The sequence below is a fragment of the Drosophila bipectinata genome, chromosome 3R, assembly GCF_030179905.1.
Source record: "Drosophila bipectinata strain 14024-0381.07 chromosome 3R, DbipHiC1v2, whole genome shotgun sequence".
Taxonomy (NCBI): Eukaryota; Metazoa; Arthropoda; class Insecta; order Diptera; family Drosophilidae; genus Drosophila; species Drosophila bipectinata.
In genome coordinates, this window is record NC_091739.1 from 23,381,960 (window position 1) to 23,401,417 (window position 19,458).

The 19,458-nt window shown below is 50.0% G+C and overlaps 3 protein-coding genes across 4 annotated transcripts; 1 reads left to right on the top strand and 2 right to left on the bottom strand.

Annotated features, from left to right (window-relative positions):
- Window positions 1–1,330: 1,330 nt before the first annotated feature.
- atl (atlastin GTPase) lies at window positions 1,331–4,016 on the top strand. Its single transcript, XM_017233871.3, has 4 exons — window positions 1,331–1,525; window positions 1,588–2,801; window positions 2,869–2,935; window positions 2,994–4,016. Exons 1-4 carry the CDS (start codon window positions 1,331–1,333, stop codon window positions 3,141–3,143), a joined length of 1,626 nt encoding a protein of 541 aa, XP_017089360.1. The 3' UTR covers window positions 3,144–4,016.
- MtnF (Metallothionein F) lies at window positions 3,927–4,514 on the bottom strand. Its single transcript, XM_017233874.3, has 2 exons — window positions 4,356–4,514; window positions 3,927–4,236 (listed from the first exon to the last, which is right to left on the bottom strand). Exons 1-2 carry the CDS (start codon window positions 4,378–4,380, stop codon window positions 4,070–4,072), a joined length of 192 nt encoding a protein of 63 aa, XP_017089363.3. The 5' UTR covers window positions 4,381–4,514; the 3' UTR covers window positions 3,927–4,069.
- A 114-nt stretch (window positions 4,515–4,628) lies between these two features.
- puf (ubiquitinyl hydrolase 1 puf) lies at window positions 4,629–19,387 on the bottom strand. 2 transcript variants are annotated; one of them, XM_070280850.1, is made up of 20 exons: window positions 19,013–19,387; window positions 17,898–18,929; window positions 17,079–17,790; window positions 16,110–17,022; window positions 15,171–16,054; window positions 11,855–15,112; window positions 11,605–11,791; window positions 10,886–11,550; window positions 10,708–10,831; window positions 10,462–10,649; window positions 10,133–10,403; window positions 9,892–10,074; window positions 9,281–9,680; window positions 9,107–9,212; window positions 8,881–9,040; window positions 8,616–8,806; window positions 8,202–8,554; window positions 6,968–7,931; window positions 6,569–6,906; window positions 4,629–6,506 (listed from the first exon to the last, which is right to left on the bottom strand). In XM_070280850.1, exons 1-20 carry the CDS (start codon window positions 19,053–19,055, stop codon window positions 5,794–5,796), a joined length of 11,685 nt encoding a protein of 3,894 aa, XP_070136951.1. In that variant the 5' UTR covers window positions 19,056–19,387; the 3' UTR covers window positions 4,629–5,793. The 2 variants fall into 2 exon arrangements, with proteins under 2 accessions (XP_070136951.1, XP_017089356.2); XM_017233867.3 differs by having other exon boundaries at window positions 8,881–9,052.
- Window positions 19,388–19,458: the final 71 nt, after the last annotated feature.

Consider the following 19,458-nt stretch of genomic DNA (forward strand, 5'->3'; position numbering starts at 1 on the left):
ATGTGGGCAGAGGAATAAAACAATAGCGGATCTCTTGAGGTAAAATATATTATTTTAAATAAATATTTAGACTTTATTGTTTTTATTGTTATTAATTAGCAACAATAATGAAAGCTTTAACAACTATAAACCTGAAAAATCGATACTAAATAGATCCGTCCCTGGAACTAGACTCTCTATCTTTCTCGCCGGCCCGATCGGCACTCTATTCTCTCCTCCATTGACTAAGCCAGAGGTGACTTGGTTGTTGTTGGTGCAGTTTGATTTGGTTGACAGTCGCGCTGGTCGCTGGTCGTGTCGCTGCTGCTGGTTCCGAATCCAATTCATTTCAATTAAACGCAGCACATAGAGCAACATAGTTTACCTTTTTCGGCCGATAATCGCGTGTCGGACGTTGTTCAAGCTGATCTCCCGCGGTGGGAGTTGTTGTTGTTGTTCCATTAGTGGTACGTGGTACGTGGATTGGTGTGCTCTTCTTTGTTTTGGCTGCTTGGCTGCGCTTCCAATTAGAATTCAAGTCACCAGTGGTCAACTGCGTATCGCGACAAAAGTTGTCGACGTCATCACGGCACAGCTAACGAAATTAATTTTAATGTGCCGCGAATGTACTTTCAATTGTGTAGAATTGTGTTGACCCTGTTTGGGAACCTTTTAAGAAAGATACATATAGAGACTACGTTTTATAGTTTTTGTCGAACATCGAACAAATCATATCCATTCGCTGAGATTTCCTCTGTAACATTAAGAATGTGTGTAACTTTCTTCTGACCTACAACAGGTTTTTATTATTGATGGGATGTGATATACACACATTTTTGTTATGAGTGGTTTTGTTTTGGAAATATCCATTTTCCCCCCAGATATTTTCATCATACTTCCATCAATTTTCAATTATTGGTTATAGCCCCATACATATAGCCCCACGCACCTGAACAATTCGCTTACATGCCGGGCCGAAAACCGCGGAGCAGCGCATGGGTTGGATTTATTTTTGGCCGCCTCTCATAATTGCAGGCCGCCGCTCGTGTCTTGTTTTGTGCCAAAATTAAATGAACTCGCCGAGTGGCAGGCAGCTTGCGCAATTAACCGTTAGCCCGGTCTCCGCTCTTCACGGAAATGGAAAATTTTCGGAAAGTGAGAGATCACAGTAGGCAGTATTTTAAATTTTTATTACATTTTTCTGACATTTCTAATTTCAGTTCAGTTACACGAAATCCTTAAACAGCAACACACTTGAAAGACACTAAAAGACTATTTCTAAACATACAAAAATACACTAGAACGCTGGGCTTGAGGAAAGGTGGTCAGGACACACGGCGTGGATTCCAGAATGGTTGGATCGGCAGTGCAGGTGATCAATGCCTCCGAGGAGCATACCTTTGTGCTCAACGAGGAGGCACTGAGTGAGGTGCTGATGCGCGAGGAAGTTAAGGACCGGTATGTCTGCGTCGTCTCGGTGGCTGGAGCATTCCGAAAAGGAAAGAGCTTCCTTCTGGACTTCTTCCTTCGGTACATGTACTCAAAGGTATACTCAAAGTTGTCCAATAAAAGCCACGCTTTTATCTAAACAATTCTTTTTTATTCCAGTATGTGCATCAAGACGCGACAGATTGGCTGGGTGACGAGTCCAAGCCCTTGGAGGGCTTCTCATGGCGCGGCGGATCGGAGCGCGACACCACAGGCATCCTGATGTGGTCGGATGTGTTCCTCCACGATTACCCCAATGGGGACAAAATAGCCATCATTCTGCTGGACACACAGGGTGCATTCGACAGTCAGAGTACAGTGCGAGACTGTGCGACTGTGTTTGCACTGAGCACAATGCTGTCATCGGTGCAAATCTACAATTTGTCACAGAATATCCAAGAGGATGACTTGCAGCATTTGCAACTTTTCACGGAGTACGGCCGCCTCGCACTGGCAGATACCGGTAAGAAACCGTTCCAGCGCCTCCAATTCCTCGTCCGTGACTGGAGTTTTCCCTACGAGGCCGAATATGGAGCACTCGGTGGCGATAAGATCCTGAAGAGGCGTCTTGAGGTTTCTGACAAACAGCACCCAGAACTGCAATCGCTGCGCCGCCACATCTCATCATGCTTCACCGAAGTGGCCTGCTTCTTGATGCCCCATCCGGGCCTGAATGTCGCAACCAATCCCCAATTTGACGGCAGACTCACGGACATAACGCCCGAGTTCAAAGGCAGCCTGCGCACCTTGGTCCCAATGCTGCTGGCGCCTGATAACCTGGTCTACAAGGAAATCAGCGGCCAGCGTGTGCGGGCCCGGGATCTCATCCAGTACTTCCAGTCCTATATGAGCATCTACAAAGGCAACGAGCTGCCCGAGCCGAAGAGCATGCTTGTTGCCACCGCAGAGGCGAATCACTTAACCGCCGTAGCCGCCGCCAAGGAGCTGTATCAGCAGCTCATGGAGGAAGTATGCGGCGGCACGCGGCCGTACTTAAGCACCGCCCATTTGGAGACAGAGCATTTGCGTGTTAAGGACAAGGCTCTGTTCCAGTTCGCTACCAAGCGAAAGATGGGCGGCGAGGAGTTCACTGAGAAGTACCGGGTCCAACTGGAAGAAGATCTCGAGGAGGTATTTAACAATTACCGGGCGCACAATGAGAGCAAAAATATATTCAAGGCCGCTCGGACGCCTGCCGTCTATTTCGCCTGTGCCGTCATCATGTACATCCTAAGCGGCATCTTTGGTCTGCTGGGCATGTACACGTTTGCCAACTTCAGCAACCTTGTGATGGGAGTGGCGTTGCTAACGCTAGCTCTGTGGGCATACATCCGGTAAGTTTACAAAAATAAATTATTGTTAAAAAAAACATTAAAACTTACCCCCACTTCTCCTTTACAGATACAGTGGAGAGCTGAGCGACTTTGGTGGCAAGCTGGACGACTTCGCAACGTTAATGTGGGAAAATGTAAGTCATGTCAAACATTTCATGTTCCATAGCCTACTATTCCAAATTTAAATTTCAGTTTATGCGACCCATCTACCAGGGTTGCATGGAGAAGGGAATCCAACATGTGGCAACTCATGCCACCGAGATGGCTGTGGGCGGTGGAGCTGCCGGTTACCGATCGCAGACATCGGTGAATGCGGCCAACGGCAAGGCGAAGCGTTCATGAGAATACGCCCAAGGAGCGCAGCACAAGACGCAACAGCAGGTGCCGCCGGCAATAAACAATAACAACAACAACAATAACATCAACAACAATGTGGCATACAAATCAAACGGAAGCGGCAACACCAATGAAGCACAGGGTTTCTTGCAAAATATCTGGCGGAAGTTCAACAGCAGCGAATCAAAGGCCAAAGCCAATCCCACATCCGTTTCCCAGCCGGCCAACAGTCGCAAGAAGCGCAAACCGAAGCGCAACTAAGCGTCCCAGGACCACTAGAATAACGTCCCATTTTTCAAGGACTGCCCTTCTAATTTGTATAAACCGATAAATTTCTAAAGTGAAAATCACAAAAGTCTAGCTATTAATTACCTAAAAAGGAAGTTGTTTTTATATTGCATTATTTAAAGTGCAGTTGGTCTACATTAAATATATTTAGTAAGAGTAAGTGCATCATTAGTAAGTGGCTTGTATCTGTTGAGAAGTGAATTTTAAATTGTTTTTTTACATATTCATAATGAAAGTAACGCTGTAATATAAAACAAAACGCTAACGAATTTAATTTGTTTAATTCTAATTCTTCTAATCCCTTGCCTTTTCACCTAATCACCACTTTGGTATAGAATTCCATAAGCAATCTATGTATAAACGGAATGCACATTGTTGTTGGCTGGTTTTGCTAATCGCCTCATTTTGCCACATTTTGTTACTAAATTTAGTTGCACGACAAAATTAAGATGAAAATTAAGAAATCATTGCCACCCATTAAAGTTAGACACAGAAGCGCAATGCTGGTATAGGTCATTAGTTTATCTTGTGCAGTAAATGTAAACTAAACAATAAATCTTTGGGTATGACGACGGCTCATCGATAAATAAACGGTGCGAAAATGCATGTTTCATTCTTTGGCAGTGATTGGGGTATGGATGATTTCAATTTTTGCTGCCGCAACACTTTCCTTTGGCGTCACCTCCTGCCGAGTTGGCCGCCTTGCAACATCCACCGGCGGAGGAGGACCCCGCTGATTGATTGCAACCACATTTTCCAGGCGTCTGGCATTTGCAGTTTTCACAGCACTTTTCCGGGGTGCATTTGCAATCTGAAAAATGAGACATTCCCTGTATTAGTTCAATTGGATTGGATACTAATTCTCAATCTGTTTCAGATACAGATACAGCTGTATTTCATGGATTTTAATATTCTTCACAAAACACTTGCCTTTTTCGCAACCAACACACGGCATTGTTTCAGTTTTGTCTTTTCTTCGAAAGCGTATACGTAATTTTAAACCGACAGACGGATATTTAGGGGTGACACTCGTCCGGAATTTGGCATTTAATCCAGCGCATGCGTCTGTTAGAGTCGTCCGGAATAGAACACTTGACCCGCGCCAGCAACAAGTTGAATAAAATTCGAAACTTTTTTTTTAAATTACATATCATTTAAACTTATTATTCTCATGATTTGTGTGTGTTGCAATTTGTTTTTGTGTTTTTTTAAATTTATTTTGTTTTTCAACATTACATTCCGTGGTTTTCGATCTTTACTGTAGGGGGTTTTTGGGCTTAAACCTAACATAATGCGCCACCCTTCTGGGCTGGGCTGGCCAGTTATTTATAATTTTTGTCCTGTTGTGTTTCACTTGGGACAACAACTCTCTACAATCCTTAAGCACTAAAAATTACAATTTATCCCTAGTGGACTTGAACTAAAAACTCAATCGATTGGTTGCGTTATGCAATTTACATTGAAAATGATTATGACATATTTTAACACATCCAATATTTAAAAAGGTTTTGTTACTTTCTAATATAATAATATCTGTTCTTCACTTCTAACATATCGTGTTTATCGTGTACGGTGCGTGGGGGAGGAGGATGGGCGTGAAAAATAAGTAACCAAGTGTTCTTAGCATCCTTTTACAAATGATACTTAATGAATCTAATACAACATATATAGATATTAGCGTCTCGTAAGCCGTTTCATTGATCTCATTCTTCAACTGCTCTCGTTTAAACACATAATTTGTAGTATAATGCTGCCTCTAATTCTCACATCATCACCGATTCGCGATTATAGTTCCTTTTTCATTTTTTTGGCATAACAAATGTGTTCCATTGGATCGTTTAAACTTTTCTCTTAACTAACCATTCGAAAGGGATCGTTTACGGTAGCTGGTCTGTGGGAGGTTGCGTGCTTGGAAGTCTTACATTAAATACATTTATCGCTCTATATATTGAATATATGTATGTATCGGTCGGGTATGTTGAATGGGATTCTGTTACAGTGCTATTTTATGTTTACTTTTTTGTTTAAGATGTTGCTAGGCTAAGCTTAACTAAGAATCTATCAGCCCCAACTCCATTCCCCCAGCATGCTTCTTTTCATATCCAGCTGCTTAGCTCCAAGGGGGGAAATCGGAATCGGGCTATATAGCTTGTATCGCTCATTAGTATGTCTGTGTGGATTTGGGAATTGGATTGCCCCCCAAGTCAACCATTAGCACCAACCTTGGGTTGCCTAAGTGTATCTAACAATGACCTTTGGCCACAAATTCTTACAGATTAGGAGCTCAGCCTTCCTCAGCCCCTGGAACCCACTATCAGTCCAATGGCTTGCCGAAGAACAAAATGCTGAGCAAATCGTTGAATGACAACTAAATCTGTGTCGGACTCGTCGCCTGCGACGTGGATGCAACAGCTGCCGAGGATGCCTGAGTGGGTGCCGTTGCAGATGCATCGCCACTACTCGATGCCGGGGACTCGTCTGGCTGGCTTCCATTTGCAGTCGCCTCGTTTTCCGTCTCCATGCTGGCGACCCTTGCATCGCTCGCCTCAGGCATGGGCTCTGGCGGAGTGGAGGCACCTTTGGGGCGCGCAACTACCTTTGCTGCTGCCACCGCTGATGTCGATGCCTCACTGGATGTCTCCTCGCTGGCTTCTTTGCTCACTCCGGTGCAGGACACATTTAAATCCCGTTTCAGAATAGCGAAAATGCTCTGAATGTACGACTCCATGGTGCTCAGTGTCAGTAGACGCTTCTCGCGGTCTTCATTCAGGCGATCCTGTGCCGTCTTCTTGTTGGCCGCCTTCTTGTTACGCTTCGGCGTTGGTTCCAGCTCGTCCTCAAGCTCTGTTTCGTCGTCCGATGAGGGAATCGAGGTCTTTTCCATCTGCTCATCCTCGCTGCCGGCTGGCGTAGGTGGCTTAACGGTGGCTTCTGCATCTGGCTGATTACTGCTGCCGCTGGGTTCTTCCATGGATACATCCGTCGGCTTGTCTGAACTTTCACCTTCAGACTGCATAAGATCTTTCTCCTTTTCCTTTTCCTTAAGGGGATCACGCTTCTGCTTTTTGTTGGGAAATTGATCTGCAAAAAGGATTCAAAATTAGCAATCTATTTGGGTTTTGGTCTGAGGATGTAAGGATTACCTCGCTCTGCCTCTTTTCTGAATCTCTCGCTCTTATTTTGAAGAGCCCTTAGGGATCCGCGAAGTTCCTTTCGCACTGACGCTGGCACTCCAGTAGCTTGAGCAATGATACGGATCGCGAACAGATCACCACACAACTCGTCTATGTCGTCCTTGGAGTGCATGCCATAGTTTATCGTGTAGATCATGCGCGCTACAGGCAGCTGGGAGGCCACCTTGTGGTAGTAGAGTTCGAGGAACTCGCGTACGCATGCATCCTTCAACATACTCCGCTCATCCCGCAGAACATTGTGTAAGTATTCCACCAGCAGTTGGTTCTTAACCAGTAGGTCAACATATCTGGAAAGGATTATGGAGTAAAGTTAATAAAATAACGAAACCAAACGGAGCTATTACTTACTTGTGCGTGATGGCATTGTTGTGAATGCCCACCCAAAACTTCGGGAAGAAGTTAAAGTGCAGCGGAGTCGACTCGATGGCCACCAAGCAGTGCAGCTTAACCAGGGTATCGTTCAGGGTGCCCGTATTGACGCACATTCGCAACATAACGTCGATAAAGTCATGGTACGGCCTGTAGAATGCCTCAACTTGGGCATCGTATTCCGCATCCAAGCCACGTGGGGTAAGCTCACCCAAGGCTATGCACATCTGGACCATCGGCCGCGGTGGTCTTGGCGAATTCTTAGCCCCTAATGGCCACGGCGAGTGCTTTGCACCGCGACGTGGAAAATAGGGTCCCAAGGGGCCAATGGCATTGGGAGCGTTCGCGACCGAGAGGTGACAATTGATCAGAATGGGTGCCAATATGCTCGTAGCCTCTAGACTGGTGTTGCGCACCAGTTCCTTGAGCACCTCCAGCGCCATGCGGCTTATCTCTGGGGAGTTGAATGTGTTCAAGAGAGTCGCCAACCGCTTGACTGCATCCGGCAAAGCCTTGGCCAATGCGGAGTGCTGATGCTGCTGGCGCAGGAAATGCTGCTGCTGGAGCTGCATCTGCTGCAACTGTTGCAGTTGCAGGTGCTGCTGCATTTGTTGCTGCAACTGCTTCTCCTTCTGCTGAGGCGTCTGCGGGGCTTGGGACTGCGACTGCGCCTGCTGCTGCTGTTTCTGCAGCATCTGTTGTTGTTGCAACTGTAACTGGTGTTCCAGCTGCTGCTGCTGTTGCTTCTTCTGGGCAGGACTATCGGTGCGCGTGCGGAGTGTCGCCAGCAGCAGCAGCATTTCGCCCAGCAGGTCGAAGAGGTCCCCAGCCACATGGCAGGCTGTAGCCTCATGGTGCATGGAATGGAGCGTGTGCAGTGCCTCGAAGCACATTTCAATGCCGCCATTGAAGATCACCAACATACGGTCCTCCTCGTTGTCCACTGAAAATATATGATAGATTAATATGTATACTCTAAAATTTAATATGTATGTAATCTGAAAATTTATTTGTTCCTAGATTTTGATGCAGATCGATGGAGAATCGATCTACAAATCGTTTAAGGTATTCCCCGCAAGAATCTGATAATTATTACTTAAGATATAGCAATCGCTGTGGAGCCTATTAGGGCCTTCATGCATTTTCCCCATTTTTTAAGGGGATCCTTTGGATATCCCTTTTTGAAGGTGAAAAAATAAAAAAAAATGCTTACCAAGTATCTTGAGAGCATTGATCAGTGTTGACCAGGAAACTCGAGCATCCAAGCTGCTGGTGTACGCCACAATTACTGCTCTTCGGAATTGGGTGACATCGAGCTTCTCCTGCTCACTGGCGTCCGGATGACGAGTCGCAAAAAGAGCCATCAACTTGAAGAGCTCGTCCACGGCAGAGGCGTACTGGGTAGGATGTGGAGTGATATTTTTGAATGCCCACTGCAGGTTCTGGTGCTGGGATAACTGACGGGTCAAGGCTCGGCTCTGCTCGCAGCACAGTCGCAGTAATCCGTAGTAGGCGGGCAGCATAGATCGGTTGTAGGTGACTATTTCCGCATCGTCATGGTCGGCCCTGAAGAACAGTGAGTTTTGGATTAATTCTTCTACTATTTGAAACCCCATAGACTTCTTACAGAATATAGTTAAATGCAATATTGCGCGTTATTTCCGGACAGTTGGCAACTTGGGCAGCATTCTCCGGACAGTCTACAAGCGAATGGTGCCAGAATGTCAGAAGTGCGTGCTTGTTGTGATGGGCCGGAACACTTGGCTCCGAGAGGCGCGGGTGGAACAGCTCCCACAAGGAGCGCATGAACGGTCCTATCTGTAAACGATTAGGCAAGTACCTCCCATTATATCACATTTAAGTAGTTTTTGTAAAAATGCTGTCAAACTTGCCATTAGTTTTTCAGTCTTTGAAACCATACAGTAGCTGAGCAGGTTGAAATAGGCGGTTAGCTTGGTGGTACCATGAGCAGTAATGTCTGCATAGACCCTTGCTGGTCGGAGCAGGCGCAGGAGAAGGTTGATAACCTGGTGCAGGACCGTCTGGGCATCACTGTTGATGTCCCTTTAAGAAGAACTTGTGATGCAAATATTCATAAAACCCTAACAAATTACGTACCGGTAGCTGTGCGGATTAAGGGCCAGGAGCTTGTGCTGTGAGTGGGCTCTAAAGTTGGCCCTGAAAGGCTGCGATGGTACGAGAGCCACCAGCAGAAAGGCGGCAGCTACGCCAAGAAACACACATGTTTTAAATCAAACCATATAGTTGAAGACTATGTGCCACAACTCTTACCATTTCTTACACGCGTGTTGTCGTGAGCGAGCAGGAACTGCTCGAGCCATTGCTCCGCGGACTGAAGGATCCAGGCATGGGCGATTTTGTTCTTGGTGGCCTGCAACGAGAGCCAGTCTAGCACCGACTGCGGACAGTACTCGGCAGCATCCCACATACGCGGCAGGATGAGCTGGGTGAAGCAGGGCAGGCCCACAGGACCGCCCTGCGTCTCTGTAAGAAGGGTTAGTAGTTTGAAGAAAGGAGCACACAACTCTGTGTGCTTGGTGACCGAGGCGAAGAGCATGCCTATGATCTGGGTGGCGAGGCGCTCATCCCAACGACAGAGGGCGTGGATTAAGTGCTTGGTCTGGTGCGGATTTATGCCATCCTTTATTTGTTGGTACAAAAATGGAAACCCCTAAGAAATATATATGCGAAACATTTAACACGAATTCAAAGAAAAAAGAACTAAAGAAACGCATTGGATTATGGAATCGATATGGCTTTTTTTTTTTTATCTTGACTATTTTTGGATGCGGGTTAGGTGCTGGGTGGTGGATTGGTGAGGTTCTTGATTGGTGCATTGGTTAAATGGAATAGACAACGCTTTCTAGCTTTTTGAGTATCACCTTGCCGCCGGCTATCGCATTGAAGTCTTTTGGCGACAGCCTCAGTCGGAAGTCTGGTCCCCGGGACCGTTCGACCAAGCTGGCACACAGCGCGATCATCTTATCCAGCGAGGCTGGTCGCATTTTCTCCACCGACAGGGCCTCGTCGGATGAGTTGTCTTCATTGTCCGAGCTGATGTCGATCTGATGGATGACAAAAACCGATTAAAACTTTGAAATGTTTAAAGTCTGGTCAACTAACGCTGTCCGATTGCTTGTGGCCCAAGTAAAAGTCAACCAGGCTCTTCAGAATTCCAATGCGCAGCAGGAACATGGCCTCTTCGTCTCCCATGCGCGAGAACTCACACAGAAGACCAAAGTACTCGGACAAATGGCGCAGGTGCGACCGCGCCCCATGCTCCAATAGCGAAATGAGTGACCCGATGAACCGGGTAACGCACGACGCCTGGCCAATCAGCTCCTTGTCGTTCTCGTCCGTTTCCACATCCAAATACAGATCCGCATGGGAGGCACTGTCAAAGGAATACATAAGCTATGCTTATCACTGAACAAGGTTTATGGTAGAATTACCGAAGTCGCTGGATGACATGAATGACTAAGCGCTGGAACATCTGGCGCACCATTTGATTGGGACACTGGATGAGGACCTGGACGGGCCAGAAGGGCTCCAAGGACATGTGCGAGAGGAACCACTCGCAAGCCTCCTGACTGGCATTAAACTGCTTCGTCAGCAGCTCCACCCAGGGGACCATCGTGGGCTAAAGGAAAAAATATAAAAGTAATATGATGTTTTACATTTCAAGTAGAATCACCCACCTTTTCCTTGGCGTGAATAAAGGTCTCAATGAAGAAGGATACTGACAATTTGGCTGCCATGCAGGTAACGTCCGTTTCCGAGATCAAGGACTGTGGTATGTGGCCACAGATTTGCCACATGAAACTGCAACGGGAAACTATTAGCTTTAGGTCTTAATAAGAAATCAAGAGAACTTACTTGAAATAGGTATGCTCGAAGATGTTTCGATCTTGCAGGAACTGCCTGTTGTCCTGCCAGATCCAATCCTCCAGCTCCTTGTTCAACAATGGACGAAATAGAAGCAACTTCTGGGCTGCCTTCGAAGTAGAGGGCTGGGAATCGTTGCTCGCCTTAGTCGGGCTGTTGTTTCTTGGCTTATGGTTATCACAATTGGCTGTTTTGGGTTCCACCTCCACCTCCTCCTTTTCCTTATCATTCGTTGATTCAACTTGCCGGCTCTCAGCTTCTTCTTTTTCAGGGCCTTGCGTCGGCGCAACGTCCTCTTTCTTCTCTTGTTCCGTTTCTTCCAGTTTGGACTCTGTGACTTCCTTTTCAGGAAGAACTGTTGGCTGGTTTTCGTCCTTGACTGGCTGCTCCTTCTCCACTCCCTTTTCATCGCCATCTCCATCCCCTTCCACATCCACGTCCACCTTACTTTCAGTGCTGGTTTCCATTTTAGTGGCTTCCTCCGGCTCAGACTTCTCCTCTATGGTTGGGCTTGGCGTTGGAGTGACCAACAGCTCCGAGTGGCGGCGTTGGAGATGCTCAGGCAGGCGACGTTCATAGAAGAGCATGTAGGCCGAGTTTGTCTTCTCGAAACTAAAGTCCAAGTACTTCTCCGTCACCGAATCGTAGGTTTTGCTCTGCAAAGTTAAAGATTTTAGGGGTTCCCTATGTCAATGACTTAAAATGCTTACCGTCATCTCGCCACCAAAGCATTCGGCCGCTATCTGGGAGGGATCGAAGGGTTTCACCTCGGCATCGTTGAACAGAAACCATCGCTCGTGTGGATGATAGCTGGTCTTCGTGCGCTCCTTTATAAAGCTGTAGTAATGACCACCATCGGCAGTGCCCGTGTGCACGGTTACACCAACAAGCTCGTACCTGGAGGAGGTTCCAAATACATTAATCTTGCAGTTCGGGATGTCTTATTCCAGAAATACTCACTCATAGCACTCTTCGATGTCGGCGTCCAAAGTGGCTTCCGCCTTTTCGTTGGCATTCTCATCGCTTCCGGACTCAGCCCTTTCGCTTTCCTTCTCCCGCTGACGCTTCTCACGATCCTCCTTGTACTGTTGCGGCATTAGGGTCTTCTCAACGTAGTGGCACATGTTCAGGCGCAGCGGAAAGGAGAAGTGTGTGTTGACCTTCTCCTTGAGCATCGTCACCATGTTGAAGGTATAGCGCATCGTGTTGAAGCACAGTATCTGTGGAAGCTTCTTAAAGCAGGCTCGTTTTTCGGCGCGAACCTTCTTTCCGCACTGCGAGCACGTGTACATGTTGTCTCCCTCCAGGGTGTCCTTAACGGTGACTTCGTCGAGGGACTCTTGCAGGTTTCTCATGTCCGCCACCTGGCAGCGAACCGTGTAGAACTCTTCAGCTGTTCGGGAGACGTGGCCACAGTCCAACGAAACCACGTTGTTGCTCAGAGTGCCGCAAAAAAGCCTCTTCACCAGGTGCTTCAGGTCGGGGGTCATCTCTTCTAGTTTGGACACCAGGTCGATGAAGAACTCAGCCATGTCCTTCTGTTCGCCGGTGTTTAGAGGCTGGTGGTCCATCTGATAAACTCGGCAAAAGCTGCGAGGATTGTAAGCTTTCCGTTCGGATTCCAGCAGATACGCGAACATCCTCTGGAGCTCCAACAGCGTGGGTGCATGCTTCTGGGCACCTGCCGGCGGAATCCGTAATACAGCTGCACGCGCCTGAGGCATCATGTATAGATGCTGAATGCACGAGGCCATATAGCACGTGGCACCCAAGTTTGTGAGTCCAACATAGCCGCATTCGGATCTCCCTTCATCTCTAGGCCAGTAGTCCCACGGATACGGTTGCTTGGGTCCGGATTTATGTTGCGCCAGTAGTCTACCATGGAGATATGCGTAATTGGTGGCACATCCCCGGCACAGCTCTACTAGAAGATCATAGGCGGCTGCCCTGGAAGTTCCCGACTTGCACTTGGGCTTCTGGCGATCCGCCGGGGAGGGCATGTCGAACAGGAAGCCAATCAACTGTTCGATGAAGGACAACGCTTTGGGAGTGAACTTGAAGGTGGTGTCGTACTTGATGAGGTTGGACATGAGGTTCAACAGACCAACCAGGCCGTCGTCCTGGAACCCGTGGCGAAGCTCCAGGTATTCACGAGTAAGGATGCTCTGGGAAATGCTCTCGCACAGCACTTCAATATCGATATGTTCTTCGGCGACCATTTCCGGCGAGAGAGTGTCCACCAGACGGGCCAGTAGCCAGAAGTAATCTCGGCAGGCAGGTCCGTACGGCTCCTTGCCTTCTTCGGAGAGCAGGAACTGCGTGTGCTGGGTGGCGGAGCTCATCTGTTCGGCCAACGGCAACAGGGCTATCAACTTGTGCAGCAGAGGAGCAAGCAGGAGTCGGTAGCTGTGTGCGTTTCCTAAGCATATGCGGTAAAGGCCAGCGCAGATCTCCCGTCGTACCGCAGGCTCCGGATCCTCGAGGATGAACTTTTGCAGCCAACGGCAGTGATCCGTGTCCGACTGCGCCCAGAGAAGTCTCCTGGCTTCCGCCGATGCGTGCACAAAGCTCACCAGGATGTTCATAGCGAACTGGATGAGCTGAGACCGTCCCCAGAATCCGGTGCGCAGCTGGTGGAACTGATAGGGAAAGACTAGGGAGCTGGCCGACGTCACCGGCTGTTGTTGTTGATGCACTTCATCGTTCAGAATCGAGGAGAGACGAACCAAGCACTGGGGCACCTCCATTAGTTGCAGCATGAAGGGGTGTGGACGCGACATTAGCACATGGACGTCTGGCGATTGCAGCTCTTCGAAGCCCAGCAGCCACAGGATTCTCAACAAACTGGCCAGGCAATCATGCCGCCACTCGTTCAATGCCAACTCCTTGGGGTGGGCACTTTGCTGCAGCTGCCCGCCGCTGAAGATCTCATAGAGATGCCGCAGGCCGCCGCACTTGACGAACGCCTCGCTCCACTTATTTTCGGACCGCTCCATTCCAGAGAGTGCGGCCAGCGGAGGAGCTGGCGAAGGAGGCGTAGAGCAGCCCAGAGGACGCTCCTTTTCGAGCTCAAGGGATTCGCTCTTCTTCTGCCGCTTGCTGTGCTGCTTGGGTTGATTCTCCTTGTCGCCGCCACTGCTGCTACTGGCCTCCGTTTCTCCATCCTGCTGGCCAGGATTCGGTGTCGGTGTCAGTGGGGCTTCCAATTCGCACAACTGCTCCTTGCCCTGTTTGGCTTCCAGAGTAGGTGGTTCGTTGCTGTTGCGCCTTCGACCCATCGAGGATTTCTTGATTCGTATTTGTTCCTGGTTTCCATTGGATTCCAACCGCCTGGAACCGGAGCTTAGGGCCAAGCTTTCCACTATGTGCAGCGAATACATAAACTTCTGAAGGTTGTTGGGGTCCAGAAGGTCCCGAAACTTCTGCTTTATCTGTTTCCGCTTGGCGGCCAGCTGCTCCTCTTCGTTGCTGGCGTCCAGACGCTCCACTTCAGCGAGTTCCGCCACCAAACTCTTGAAAGCATCCAGTATGTGCGGATTGGTGGGTAGCATAGCCAGGATGTCCCACACTCGACGCGACAATAGTTGCGCCTTGGTATGGTGCTGGAGATTCGTGGCCGAGGCTTGGGGCTTCATGTCCCCCAAGGTTTGCATCAGGCAGAAGAGCTTTTCAAAGTACTTCGGCTGCAACAGGAGCACCGTGGGCAGGCACTCCTTGGGAGGGGGTGGCAGCATGGAGGGGTGTTCCAGGTTGGATTCCTTTCTCCGGGCCCCCCGTCCTCCCAGGGATACGTATACAATCTGATTATCCTTGAATCCGGCATCACCCAAGCTCCGTTCGTCGTAGTCCGAAGTCAGCTCCTGTCCCTGGGTGATGATGCGCAGCGGGCCGTCGCTTAGGAGCAGGCCCAGCACTGGAGCGGCCAAGCCGGTCTGCAGGCTTTCCCACCACTTGGATACTTCCGCCTTCAGGTCCGCAATAAGATCGCAGGCGTGCATCTGCAGCAGGCTCTTCTCCGACAGCCCTGCCTGTTGGAGGACGATCCGCAGCGGAGGACCTGCTCCCTCGTTTTTGAGGTTACTATGCGAACCGATGCCCTTTCCCTCAATGGCCCAACGGCGCAAGTGGAAAGCGTAGCGACGCCGGAATGTGTCCAGGTGGGTATTAAGCAGCAGAAGTCCGCGTTGGACTCGCATGAGGGCATTCTCGTCGTCAATGCTGGAAGGGGTTTGGGAAAACATAGTTAGGTGCAATGGGTTTGGAATAAAAAACTAACCTTTCTAGGGCCGTGGCTGCCTGGACCAGGTTGTCCATGCACTGGGAGACAAACTCCTTCTCCAGCCGCAGCTGCTGACCCATGTAGTACATATTTATGTACTGGATGGCCGCAAGCGACACCTCGTTGCTCTGGGCACGCAGGGCTATCTTCCACAGGTGATACATTCCCACGGCGCTGGCACTGGACGAGATCTGTTCGCTATGCTTGTCGTACTCGGCCATGGCAATGCGAGCGAAGCTGCAGAGCTGTTGGAACAACCCCAGCGCGACCATAGAGAACTCCTCCGGTCGCAGCTCGGGGAGTTTCTTCAGATACAAATGCTGGAGAGCATCAATGCCGAGAGCGTGCTGGTCGCCCCCTTTGGCCTGGGCCTGAAGCCACGAAAAGTAGCAGTCGGCGCACTCCGGATCGTGGGCCAGCCACTCCCACAGAGAGTCCAGCTGTTCGAGCGTAAGGCGGAAACTCTTCGGCGAGCCAACCGTTGAAAAGATCGAGGAGAGGAACTGCAGGCGCACTGAGACTTGCGTCTTGTGCGTATAGAGCTGGTGATGCTGCTGCGGTTGCTGGTCTCCGTTTTGAGTTACCAGCTGCTCGGCATGTCGACGAGCATAGTAACGAATGTTATTGAAGAAACAATGCATCATCCGGTGGTTGCGCTCGGCCCAAAGGGTCATGGAATGGGTGTCTGATGGCCGGAACTGCTGGAACGACGCGAACAGCTTTGGCAGCAAACGCAGGCTCACAATAACGCTTCGGTTGTTGGCCACATTATACAAGCAGCCTTCGATGAACTTGGTCCTCAACTGGCGGTCCATGCTGAAGCAGAGCAGGGTGGCCAGGGCCTTCTCCGCCTCCAGTGCCAGAGACTCACCCAGTTGACCCTAAAAATAAAGTAGTTTATAAATTGTTAAGGTTTTGAGAAATAGCAACTCTTACAATCTTATCGTCTTGGAGCAGATCCCAGAGCAAGGTATTCCCCGGCTGACAGACATCGTTCAGTTTGAAGGAGGGCTGCATGGAGGAGGGGCCAACCGAGACTTGACTCGCCTTGGGCGAGTGATGCTGCTTGCTGGCCGTTGCGACCTCTAAGAGATCCACATCCGAATCCGACTTGGCTTTGGCTGCCGCCGCAGCAGCAGCAGCGGCAGCAGTGGCTTGGCGATTCATAGCCACCAGCTGCTGCTGGGCACTTCCAGTGGCAGCAGCGGCGGCCGCCACAGCGGCAGCTGCTGCGGCCACATTACTCTCACCGGATTTCTGCATGGCCATCGCCGACTGTGCCACCATCATAGCTGCGGCAGCGGCGGCGAAGGCAGGCGGAACCTCACGACAGTTTGCCCGGGAGCTGACCAGTTGTGCCAGTTCCTCTTCGCAGGGCGATACATCCTCATCATCGAAATCGGCCAGGTTTTTCTCCGACTTGTTGCTCATTGGTGAGGAGTAACTGCCATCGTTCTCGGCGCCGCTAAGCAACTCGCTAATATTTGTTTCGATGGCCCGAATGTAGGGACCCTCGCCCTGGAGGTGCTTCAGAACGGCAGCGGGCACCAGCTGACTGGTTGCTCCATCGCTGCACTCGTCGCTATCGGCCAACAGCTCGCCTTCGCCTTCAGCATCTCCATCACCGTCACCGTCGGCGTCCGCCTCGTCGCTGCTGGGAACGTCCTCGGCTCCATCCCAGATCTCCACCAGCTCATGGGGCAGGAGGATCTGTTTGCTTGCCTTCTGCCGACGCCGTTTGTTTGTGGTTTTCTTTCGGCTGCGATGAAGCTGCAGCTCTAGGGCGGCCCGTGACTGCAGTTCCTCCTCACTGCTCGTATTGTCGATGATGTTAACAATGCGGTTGTTCCTGCAAGGATCACATAGTGAGCCAAAATAGATACTTCGATTCGGGTAGATACTTACACTATATCAACTTTTGCCATGTCATCTGGACTCAGTTGCTTTCCCTTCTCGGTGGTTGGGTCGCAGATGTGACGCCGGTGCCTGGCCTGCTTGCAGGGAGTGACTCCGTCAATGGGGCTTTTGTGGCCTGCGCCTCCGCCAGCCCCGCCACTAGCGATGCTGCTATCGTCTGCCCCCACATGGTCATCCTCCGTGTTGCTGCCCTCAATGCTGCCGCTATCCGAGCTGGAAGCTGTGACATTCGAGCCCAGTAAGTGATCCTGCATCAAGTTCATTTGGCTGCGGGAACAGTCACGCGTCCAAAGCAACTTGGTCAATGCAGATGCAATATAAATGCTCTGTTCGGTGTGCTCCTTGGGGTCCATGCGGCAGAGAAGCGAGTAGAGATGCATCGCAGGACGAGGCGCCAGGTTCTTGACCAGCGATGGAAGAATGTCAAAGATTGTCTTCGAGCAGTGTTTGAGCTGTGTAGCCTGCCAGATGAGCTTGATATCTTCCTCGGAGATCTGATTCTCGACCGCCAGGAAGTTCAGCAGCACGTGAGCCTGCTTCACGATTTCAACGTGGAGGTTCGGGCCAAATAGGTGCTGCACAATGTGGTTCTCTGTTAGCCAATTGGCAATCCTTTGACCAAAGAGTTCCACCTCATTTACCGTCTCCGTGGTGCAGATTTCGTTGAACAAGTTAATGTGTGCATTTATTTGAGCCATACCTGTAATGGTAGTCCATTTGTAGTCGGATTTGAAATAAAATAAAGCTCTTTATATTAAATAATACTTATACTAATAAAGATATATCTAAAATCCAGTAAGTTCTCACCTGCCAACCGCATAGTAAGAGTTGTAGACGTAAAGTACTTGAAGGCCAGAGCCAGACCCTCTGTGTCAAAGTTGACAGCCACGTCCAGGGGATCCCGCATCGAGGACCATACAAAATCGGCCATGGCCCGCGTGGCTGCTGACCGCAGACTCTGGTCCGAGAGCTTGCACATATACTGCAGAATGCGGCTGCGCAGCGGCACGAACAGCTGGGTGTTACAGTGGTAGTTGAGCCAGAGCTTCACGTTCGAGACTGCGGCAGTCATAGAGTGAGCTGTGGACACCGGCAGGTCTGGGTGCTCAAAGCACAACGACATCGCACCGAACCCACCGGAATTACAGAAGAGGCTCACGTTCCGGAGAAGATAAATGGGCAGGTCGTTATCGTGCAGGTCGCAAATTAGGGCCAGATGGTGGGCCTCTTCTGCCTGCAAATCGTCCAGCCGCGAGTGCATTCCATGCTTGTGAGCGATGTACAGCGGGAAGTTGAGCAAGAACACCTTTGAAACCAGCACCAATAGCTTCTCCACTTCGGGCAGGATCCAGGGCTCCTCAGTGTACTGCAGGTGGGTTTTGTGCTGAACAGATGGCGGCGGTGGTGGCGGAGGAGGAGGAGTGCTGGGACCGGCCTTTTTCGCCGGCCCATCGCCAGCGGCGGCGGTATCACCATGGTCCTCCTTAGTCTCTTCGCCTGAAGGAGCTAAGTCTTTGCCGTCCACCGGGTTATCCGGATCCTCCCGATGTTGATCCCGCTGCTCCCTTTGCTGGGCTTGCGCCTGGGCCACCACTTGAGCGGCGCTCGCAGTCAACCGTTTGTAGTTGTCGATGAGCTGGTCGATGTGTTTTAAATGCTGTACCGTAAGGCAGATGAGCGACTGAACCACCAGATTAAAGCGGTCATAGTTTTTTGAGTCCCGATACAGGCACATGCACTGGCGCTGCGGCCACGACTGGATGTAGTTGAAGCTCGTCTCGATCTCGCTCTTCAGCAGCAACTGGAACTTAAGCTCCGAGCTGGCCACGCGCACCTCGTCTGTAAGGAAAGCGGGGGGGGATGGAAAAGAAGTGGGTGAAAAAAGGGGTTGCGGGTGGCGGGCGGTCAGTTGGCTGACTTACATAGTTCCAGGAGATTCTGGAAGTCCGCGCACACCTCGCACATGGTGGATCTGGCCGCTCTGGCTGATCTGGCGGCCGAAATGGGAAAGCCGCCTCAGGAGTCGCGAGCTAGAAATCGAGAATCGGGGAGCTAGACACAGAATCTTGGACACGGGACGCTGGTATTCGTTGGTATTCGTCGCTCAGCTCGCTCCTGGCGATGGTGCAATGCCATTTAGGATGCCGCGAGCTCTCTCCACGGAACACTGTTTTTCGGCAACAAAAAAATGATAATTCCACACTCGGACTCGGACATATATATGTATGAATATATATGTATATATATACAATATACAATTACAAACGAGCAAGAGGCAGGGGCAGAGTTGTCAAGCTATGGGCAGGTGTGCTATCGGTTATCGGTTAGCGTGCCCATATCTGCCAAAAAATATGCGGCGGCCACAAAA

Bases quoted from the DNA above. Each gene is read 5' to 3' on its own strand.
- puf (XM_017233867.3), bottom strand. From the start codon at position 19,055: ATGTGCGAGGTGTGCGCGGACTTCCAGAATCTCCTGGAACTAT. The intron at 16,055-16,109 runs GTAAGAGTTGCT...CTTTATTTTTAG, and splicing joins TGCTCCAAGACGATAAGATT to GGTCAACTGGGTGAGTCTCT. The intron at 10,404-10,461 runs GTAATTCTACCA...TTCCTTTGACAG, and splicing joins CATGTCATCCAGCGACTTCG to TGCCTCCCATGCGGATCTGT.
- atl (XM_017233871.3), top strand. From the start codon at position 1,331: ATGGTTGGATCGGCAGTGCAGGTGATCAATGCCTCCGAGGAGCATACC. The intron at 2,802-2,868 runs GTAAGTTTACAA...TCTCCTTTACAG, and splicing joins GCTCTGTGGGCATACATCCG to ATACAGTGGAGAGCTGAGCG. The intron at 2,936-2,993 runs GTAAGTCATGTC...TTTAAATTTCAG, and splicing joins CAACGTTAATGTGGGAAAAT to TTTATGCGACCCATCTACCA.
- MtnF (XM_017233874.3), bottom strand. From the start codon at position 4,380: ATGCCGTGTGTTGGTTGCGAAAAAG. The intron at 4,237-4,355 runs GCAAGTGTTTTG...CTCATTTTTCAG, and splicing joins GTGTGTTGGTTGCGAAAAAG to ATTGCAAATGCACCCCGGAA.